This window comes from Pocillopora verrucosa, chromosome 12, assembly GCF_036669915.1.
Source record: "Pocillopora verrucosa isolate sample1 chromosome 12, ASM3666991v2, whole genome shotgun sequence".
Taxonomy (NCBI): Eukaryota; Metazoa; Cnidaria; class Anthozoa; order Scleractinia; family Pocilloporidae; genus Pocillopora; species Pocillopora verrucosa.
In genome coordinates, this window is record NC_089323.1 from 3,239,035 (window position 1) to 3,248,859 (window position 9,825).

General features: G+C 37.9%; 1 protein-coding gene across 1 annotated transcript; it reads right to left on the reverse strand.

The window, feature by feature from the left end:
• Nucleotides 1-12: 12 nt before the first annotated feature.
• On the reverse strand, nt 13-2,682 carry LOC131783282 (uncharacterized). Its single transcript, XM_059100011.2, has 3 exons — nt 2,551-2,682; nt 1,159-1,392; nt 13-726 (listed from the first exon to the last, which is right to left on the reverse strand). The coding sequence occupies exons 1-3, from the start codon at nt 2,606-2,608 to the stop codon at nt 716-718; spliced, it is 303 nt and encodes a 100-aa protein (XP_058955994.1). The 5' UTR covers nt 2,609-2,682; the 3' UTR covers nt 13-715.
• Nucleotides 2,683-9,825: the final 7,143 nt, after the last annotated feature.

Here is a 9,825-nt window from a genome sequence, read left to right on the forward strand (position 1 = left end):
TTTTTTTTTTAACCTTGTTTATTTTTGTTTATTGATTCAAATTGAGCTGTCTACGGTTCTAGCTTTTGTTTGGTCCAGTATAAATAAAGCGCAAAAAATATAAGATGCCGCCGATGAATCGCGCAAATACTTAATTAGATTAGGAACTCAGCTATGGGTCTGTTTCAGCAAATGTCTTTATTTTTAACGTGGTTTATGAGCTTTTTTCTTTTTTTTTCTGCCGGTCCAATTTTTCTTAAGTAATCATATTTGCTTCGCACAACGAGTGACAAATCGGAATAAATCGAAATTCCAACCGAGGACTGGAACTGAATTTATTATTCCCCGGCGAGTTGTGTTACGACTCTTTACGAAGTAGTTGGAAGATTTTGTTTTCTTGATGAAAATTGAGGCGTCGGAGTAGAAGAAATTAGACGGGAGTGATAAACAGGTGGCTGGAGTACGAAAACGAAATATTTTTAATAGCTGACGTAACTGGTATTCCGGCGGAGTACGTCACGTGATGAACGAAAATTTATAAAGACAAAGAATTGAGAAATTACACTATCATGAGGATTTTTCACAACGATTCATAATGTTTTATCATCGATTGTTTTCAAATTATCTACAAGTTACAGAGTATGCATCGCATATTATTATAATTATATTATTTCCTCTTAAATTTTAAAATCATTTTCCTTGACGTGTTCAGCTAAAAGCCATATCTGCCAAATCTTTACTTGCTTGCTATAAAGGCAAAGAAAAGGAATGGTGTTTATTATACTGGGATGTTTTTAAACTTGAATTAGTGCATTTTATAAATGAACAGGTATGAAAGAGAAAAATCAAAATAAAAAATCAGTTTTTGTCTTCTTTAGGTTTACAGTTACATCGACCTTGTAAGAGCGACAGTCATCTAATTTCTTCTGACAGTATACGCACTTAATCAAACACTATGGTCGTGAGACTGAAAGGAAATGATCACACACTGTAGGACTATAGAATCTTTAAGTTGTTTCGCAAATTCTGCTGGTCAGCGCCTTAGGAAATGTCTACAGAATGAGATGGAGAATATGCATACCCGGTTAATATGGACAGTTTTCAGCAAATCAGGGCGCGTGCGCAATATTTCTGCCATTTTATAAATTGAGATGAACTGTTTGTATGAACCGCGCTAACCTGGGACACAGTTTGGCCAGGGAAACACAAAAGGTTCTCCATTGGAGTCTAGAAGTGGAACTGTCGTCCACTTGCCGTCACGGTAGTCGTATGAATGAGGAATGGGTCTCTCCGGCACGTGACCTGGATCGCATTTCACCTTGCAGATGTAATCAGAGCCGGCAAAAAACAAACAGAGTAGTTTTCCATGATCTGGCCATGGGGGAGGGGTAACATGACCATCACCAGTATCACCTGTTTAACGAAAGAGAATTCGTTTCAGTATGAATCAAATTGTATGTTGCATAAAAAGCATTGATCCCAAGGGAAACGATGAGTTTTCTTTTCACCCGAGAAGCTCCATGTTCCTCGAGGCGAAGACAAGGAAGAACGAGGGATCGACAGCGAGTTATTGAAAGAGTCTGATTAAAATTTTTGATGTCAGTTTTAGTCTTATGCCTTCTCGACATTGTCCTCAAAAATTAGCGTCTAAGTGGAACGTCTGGCTGAATTAAATTCCAAAATAACACGCTATACTGAACAAAGGTTAAACTGATTATTTAGCTCTGAGCCATAAAAGTCATTTCGTGTCGAAATAAAAACAAACGGCCGATCAAAGATATGATCATATCTTGTTGCCAAGAACTGCGTGGAATGACTTAGAATTTCTCGACCATCACCGTGTTTTTAGATTAATTGGCTGGAATTTCTTAAACTGGAAACAGACAGACAGACAGAGTGAAGCGAAATCAGAGTGGGGGGGGGGGGGAGGGGGGGATGAGTTTCTAAAGAAACTGGTGCCGCGTCGGTGGGAGAGTATAGTAGGTAATTTAGTGTTAACAACTGAGTCGAGAACGTAAATTGGCCACCGTGAAGAGTAAAAAAGCTGGCGTTTCGAGCGTTTGCCCTTCGTCAGTGCGATTAAGACAAGAGTTGGACGAGAGATATTCGTGAATAGTCGTTATCGTCACGAAACGGAGCCAAAATTGTGCACGCTTTCCAAAAACGCTTCGTAACCTGCATATCAATCCGATTCCCACTGTAATAAACGTCTTTTTAGTACAAAAACCACTTGCTGCGGGTTGTAAGAGTGTTGGATGCAAATTAAGAAATCGAAGCACTCTGAAGCGCGTTTCTTATCATCACTTATTTATATAAACTTTCATCTTTCTGTTTCAATTTCTACTTCCCTTGAGAAAAGCTGTTAATAAGAAGTTATCACATTAATTCTTTTAAATAGCAGATCGCTTAAGACTTTTTTATCGTTGATACTTCCCTTTTTAGCTTTTAGTGTTTTTTTAAATTTTCGTTTTTTTTTAATTTCGTTGCATTCGAAACTTAGCTAGAACCCTCAGCACATGAAAAGATCCCATTAATCTTAATTCCATTATAGTTATAACAAGACTGACTTACCGGCATAAACAGCAGTCAAACAGCCGAGAAAAGCGAACATTTCAAGGAATCTTTTCATGATTTTCAGTCAAACTTGCTCGTAACGAAGTGCGTTGGTGAGTTTTGAATCGATGACAATTCAGCTGTGCGAAGCTGTGGATAGAGTGCATTATTGGCTAACGTTGCCTATAATAAAGCGTAAAATAAACAAATTCTAACAGCTAAACAATTACAATTGAAACAAGATATGTGATCTTTTTACGTCAGATTTAAATACAGGTGCAATTGGTTAATGAATTTTAAATCAAGGTTCACGAAAGCTGAACAAACTAAAATCACACTGGACTCGAAGTAAAGTCCGGTCTCAAGCTATCGTGACTTTTTCTTAGATTAGGTGCTAAACTCATCATTGCCCCAGAATTTCCATTGTTAGAAAGTTGTTATTGTTGAAATAAATTCGTCATCCGCGAGATAGCAGATGGAAATGAAATATCCGATCTGAACAGAACATTTCTTATTTCAGATTCAACATGGATTAAAACATTCACCTGAATAGCTTTCTGTTGGCTATTAACATGCGGTAATTAACAACTATTCACCTCAGCGTCGGTGGCTTGTGGTGGATATTTACCAAGCTACAAAGCGGCGAATCTTACTTATCATTTTACTCTTACGGGTAAAATCTATTTCATAAAAGACTTTCTTTGATTCATGAATGCGCAAACAATTCAAAGAGGAATGAAATTGCTGAAAGAAAATAATAATTATGTTAAAGGTTGTATAACTTTGTAGAATGTATAATTCGCAAAATTTTTTATTGGGGCATAGTACAATCGGCATAATCTACTGATCTTTCGCGTATTTGAAAGCCAATCGTAAACAAACAGGAGTAGAATTTTGCGCAAGGCGAGGTAAATGAAATTGAAAATTCCAGGAATTTGAAGGGCTGACAGCGTACTAATGGAATTCTTAAGGGAGGGGAGAGAGGGGCCGAACTAAAATGCGATGGATTATCTACGGGGGGGGGGGGGGGGGAGAGAGAGTTGTAATACTCCTTATTGCCATCTTCAGCATCACGTAAAATATTGCTTGTCTGCTTGTCACAGGGAACTTCAACTGTGAACGAAATAAAAATATTCTCCATTCCTATGAGTGGATTTTAAGAACTACGATACGAACATATGCTTCAAATTCCTGTGACTGCCCACAATATCAAATTAGTTGTTTTTTCCCTATTATCGTGGTCACTGAAAATCGAACAAAACCTTGATTATTTTTTTCTTTGTTTATAAGAGGACCTCAAAACCAGCCTTTTAGGCGGGGAGTATTATTCAAATTTTTTTATCTTTTCAATTAGTTTTGTCATTAACACCGTGAATAGGTTTTTAATTTTCTAGTTTTAATTTATGGAGGTCTAACGGTCTTTTGTTTGAAGTTCATCGCATTATTGCTAAGCAAGATTGCAAAAAGTCTTGCAAACCCCGCTAACAGTTTTATCATCCAAAGCGCGTCCCTGAAACTGGCTCAGAAATCATTTCGGAAAGTAAGAAAATCAAGAGTACTGGAAAAGCAATGCAGTCAATTATTACCCTTGTTTTGTACACTTTACTTCCTACAAAAGTTATCGCAAATCAGGGTAAGACTTAATGTGTAGCTTTTGCTAATTAAGTCCAAAACTTTTACCCTCTCAGTCGTATGCGTTGCTCATCTGAATTTATTTTTATACTATTTTGTCATCATGCTTTATAATAATATACATGATAACATTACGCGCATGTTATTTGCTGAAATGGAGTGCAATCCTTCCTGACACGGGTGGTAAGTCGTAAAACGAGTGCAAATAACAAATAGCGCGCGCGCTGCCAAAATTTCGTCCGTCTTGACTTACTGTGATGCGTTTTTCATGTAAATTAATAACTTGTAACAACATGATTCTCGTGCAAGTTAGTGTAAGTAAACTCTTGCCAATTTTTCAAAGACTACAGATTGCACTCGCCCTTCGCGCTTGTGAAATTCTTATTTTAGTAAAAAACCAAACTGTACTCGAAATCACGTTCATTACTGTCTAGACTTCATTCATAGATTCATGTTATGCAAAAGTACAATGTTGCTGCACTTCTTGGACTAGAAAATTCTGCATTCCGCCAGGGCGTCTTGTCGTCACAACTTTTGTTGTTCCGAAAAAGGCAAACTGGTTTATTATAAAAGCTTTGTTTTGAAGATAAAAGAATTCATTGTTTCGTTTTCAAGGATCTTAAGGTGATTTGACAGATCGCAGACTTGTGCGCAAGTTTTTCAAATACTATCAGATCTAAAATTGCGATGTTTTCCTCCAAGCTTTCACGAGAAAGTCTCTTGACCAACAATAATCTGTTCTTTACCCCACTAAAATGTTCACATTCAATTTTTTGTTTGATGAATAGTCCAAAATTGCCTGCTCTTTTTCCTGTCAATTGTTCTTTAAGCTTTCGCAAGATCGTTTTTATATCCAACACTAATTTCATCTCTACTCCATTTACATGTTTACCTGCAAGTTTTTATTAGATAGATATAGAGTCTAAACGATACGAGGGGAGCTGGTATAACTCCAAATATTTGAAAAATGTCACACAGTAGTGTAGTATCTTACGAGTATTAGCTAACCAAATCAATGTCTGCGATGAAATTATTTCGGCCTATATATTCCGTCTACCAAACTGTAATTTTTCAAAGCTGTAATGCTGGATTTACTTCCTCATAAAAAAATTCGAGCTACCTTTATCAGATGAAAGGTAACTTTCCTTACAAGTTTATCCAATCGTCTTTGTGATCCTTGTTTCGGTCATTTTGATGCAGTAACAAAGAGCTTGTTAAAAAAAAGAAGTTATCTTGAAGTTAAAAATTTACCTTTCTTGTTTTAGGAGGTTGTAGCCTGTCTGTTGATATCATTTCCTCAGTTTATGGAGAAATAATCTATAGAATTCCTTTTCTACATAATTGACAGCTTTCTTTCCTCCTAAATATCATGGTTTCTGTTCATAACGGAGAGCTGCGATGAACGCTTTACGTTTTATTATTTCAAGGGTGCTCTCCGTATGATGTCCCCATTACTGCCTCATTACCAGATAGTAATTTCAATGCATCGTCAGTCTTGTCTGCGAGTTTTAACGAACCTTATATGGCCAAACTTTGGGGAAATTCGGAGTGGTGTCCGGCTACCGCCAGCCTAGGCACCGAGTACTTCCAAGTGGATTTCTCGAGGCCTTTCCGAGTCTGCGCGGTTGATACTCAAGGGCACCACACGCTGTCCACGTGGTTTGTGTCTAGCTTTAATATCACATATTCGCTGAATGAATCCACGTGGTTTACAGCACAGCAGAATGAAACAAATGGGGTGAGTATTCTGCTCATGAGGTCGGGAGACCTGGGGTTGAACTGAATGGCGCATTGGAGGTCTGGGTTCGAGACCTAAACGCGTCATTTTGTTGTGATCTTGGGAAATATACCTTACTTTTACAGGGCTTCTCTCCACCCAGGAGCATAAACTGCCAACGGCGAGCAGTCAGAGAGAGCTGATGAATTATATGGAGGAATGATAATGCAATGATTGCTTTTCATGATGTTCTCGTTGGGTGTCGGGGTGAAAGCAAGTTTGCAATCTCCATCAGTTGATAAGTTTCGTTGAAATGCAAAAATAGAGAGCATCAAAATTTTTTTCTTATGTTGTTGTTATATCAATTTAGATATTCTTAGGTAACTCTGATGGAAATACTGTGGTGAGAAATAAACTGAGTGGTAACTGGAGTTTTGTTGCAAGATTTCTGCGATTGATTCCTTTAACATGGAATGCTTGGCCATGTTTGAGGATGGAAGTTTATGGAAGAGGTAAGATCTTACATTTATTTCATGATTATAAACAAATAAAAAAGCGACACTATAATCGAGGTGGAACAAATGAAACTATAAATGTTGTAGAATTCCAGTAGACTGCAAATTTCATAATTGAAGATTTAGGCCCGAACCTTCTCGGAGCGATTGGAGACCAGATACAAGAAATCAGCGGAAATGGAGCCAAAGTTTTCTCCAGCAGGGATAATCTTTGTTTGCAATGTGCTCATTCTTACTTCGATTGGCTTTCAGAGTTACCGGCCATTGATGTTAGATTCCCTCGAAACAAAACCGTCTTGGAAGGAGAACAGTTTACTCTCAGATGCCTTCCTTTGGGAAATAAGAACAATTTCAATGTCACTTGGATGAAGAAAAGTGGAAACGAAAGATCATTTCCGGTTGCAGGGCAAAACCTCACCGTGAATGCAACCAGACTTGACACAGGAGCATACAGTTGTGAAGTAACTAATGGAGTGGAAGCCATTGTGTCGCCAATAGCTTATGTTACTGTGTGGTGTAAGTGTATTGATCAAGGATTCTAATTAACAGAACCAAGTCACGGCCTGTTTCTCAACATAAAATCCGCAAAAATTTTTCCATTCGCTGTAGGTGTTAGATGCATATACGCTGGTAAGTCTATGAATTCATTTCCCTCGCGATGTGATTACAGTACAATATTATCCAAGTTTTATGCTTAATACCGTCTTATGATGCGTCAATATTTCCGAGCAAGAAAAAATGCTCATTTTTTTTATTTTGTTCGAAGACCAAACCCAAAATTCACATCTCTTTTTTTTTTTTTCAGATCCACCCTCATTTATTGATTTAAAAAACCAAACCAAGGAAATCGTTGAAGGCGTTAAAATGAGTCTTCAGTGTAACGTTACGGTGGCTAATCCAGAGCCGAACATTACCTGGTATAGTGCGACTGGGAATGACACAGTTCTTTCTAATGCAGTACATTTGACATTTTCCAATATTTCAAGATCAAATTCAGGGAATTATTTCTGTGTGGCTGAAAATGGAATTGGTCCAAAACTCACTTCTGGTATGATAACCCTGAACGTGCAATGTAAGTTCATCGACTTTCTTTTAGAATGAATTTGTAATGACAAAAAGAAACCATTTTGCTACTCTTAAAAAAACACTGCTGTTGGTAAAATAACATTATTCTCACCAACCAATGTGGCTTGCAAGGAAGAGATACCCATTTATGAAACGAAAAAAAAATATATTTCTTCATGGCGGATGAAAAATCGCCATCCCGGACAAGGCTAAGGCCCATAATTTTGATCACAACCGGTAGATTCCACAAAGGAAATTTTCATTTTTTTCTTCAGATTCACCATCACTTGATACAAATTTCCCTCATGATGAATCAGCAGTGGAAGGAGAAAATGTAACAATGAATTGTGTTGTAAAAGAAAGTAATCCTGAACCAAACATCACGTGGGTAAAGCTGAGTGACCGTGCAAAGGTGTTTCCGAGCGGTGCCAGTCTGAGATTGCGCAGTGTCTCAAAGGATGATGAGGGGGAATACCGCTGCCTGGCAGAAAATGGCATCGGTGAACAGATAATGTCGCGCATTGCTTACCTCTCAGTGGAGGGTCAGTTATCCTAGAAACTCTGCAATTTGATTGTTATTTCATGAAATAGTATTGTATAATCGTGTGGTGAGAGTAGTTTTGGAATGGACTGTTTTCGTTAACAACGGCTGATTTATAGACGTACGGTAACAGACGCACGGCAACATAGAATCTATTCGTTTTGTATGATAACAAAGCAAAATGTTGTTAATGATGACGTCATGTTGTTAATGATCACGGTATGACGTCATGGTGACGTCGTGTTGTCAATTGTCACGGCATGACGTCATGGTGACCTTTGATTTTGCTACTTTTTAGGAGGGAATGAAAAAGGAACAAATGAAAAGGGCAGTAATCTTGTTAACGACGGTTGTGAACGTAAGTAAATAACATAAAAGGCTTCAGTCCCCATCCTCTTCTTCTACGATTACTGTCAAGAACTCAAAATCCCAAATTTTTTTTTTAAGGAAAGTTCGACTGATAAGGCTGCCAAAATTACATTTAAGCGTTTTATTCAGGACCTATTTGGTGAATCAATGACACTTTGGTAAACCAAAATTTCACAACCCAGCTGAAACTTGAGAACTGATGACATGAATCACCACTACTTTGTTCCAAGGAGCACAATTTATCCCGGATGCAAGGCCGTAGCTAGTTAGTTAGCGGAGGGGTAGAAGGCCAGTTGCCCACCCCTCCCCCGCCCACAAAGTATCCAAGCAAATTTTCTTATGTCACCTCTCGTTGGTGTGGTGGGAAGATGATTTGAACTTTACTTATATTGCCTTTAAAACTTTTGTAACAAATCGCTCATCAAACAAAGGAAATCAACTTGAAGTACAATCTTCTGCGTGCTGTTCCCAATATCTTTCCATGTAATCTCCACACCTGATTGTTGGAAAGTGATCGAAAGTGATCAAAGAGAGGGCCAATCTAAAAAAATCGCCTCAGAGGGGTACTTCCGGCATTTGCCCAATCTGTCCCCCCCCCCCCCATTAAACATTTCGCGCCACGACCTTTTATGATCCGTTTAAAGTTAAATCTATGGCTACCAACAGTTGTTCTACGGAGATCTTGACTCAAATTCTCTCATAAGAAATCGATGAACGAGAAAAACCTTTTTTATTTCTTTTGTAGTAGAAGTCTTTATAATTATGATGTTATAACCTGGAGAAAAGACATCATAGACTCACTTTTACCGTTTAAATTTTTTTTTTCAGGGGGAAGATTTCGATTTCTGATCATAATCCTGCTGACGATATCTATTACCTCCCTGACGATTGGGACATTGCTTTTGGTTGTGTTCTGTTTTTATTATCATAAGTAGAATATACCATCAATTCAAAAAAACTGCCGACACCTCATTCTCGTGATTTGCTGTTGTTGATGCTTTTTATTTTCCCTGTCTTTCCATTTCATATATACTCAAAGTACTACGGCTACTACTGCTTACAACAGGGATCACATACAGACTTGCATGTAGCAGCATGTAGATCGAGACTCCAGTTATCAGAATAAATCCAACACATTTCAGAACGGTAGGAAATGAAATACGTTAAGATCAAAGTGCGATACAAAGAGACTTCATGAGTCATCGCGAAGATTGATGCGATTTCGAGGTTGGATGAAAAGATAACTTGACCCGTAAGCTTTATAATTAGCTTTCGTCACCTCTTGTTTTAAATATCATGCCATGCCCAACAGCCCGAAAAGGGATATTTTTTCTCCCGGAAATTTTAATTTGGAGTCTTTTTGTTTAACTTTAATTGGTGGAGACGAGAATAATCCACTGGAATGCTCTTGAAATGCAAATTTACTTTTAAGAGATCATTTTAAGTGGTTTTGT

Excerpts from the sequence above, each read along its gene's own strand:
- LOC131783282 (XM_059100011.2), bottom strand. The coding sequence starts at position 2,608 with ATGAAAAGATTCCTTGAAATGTTCGCTTTTCTCGGCTGTTTGACTGCT. Across the intron at positions 1,393-2,550 it reads TTTGACTGCTGTTTATGCCG|GTGATACTGGTGATGGTCAT; the intron begins GTAAGTCAGTCT and ends TTCGTTAAACAG.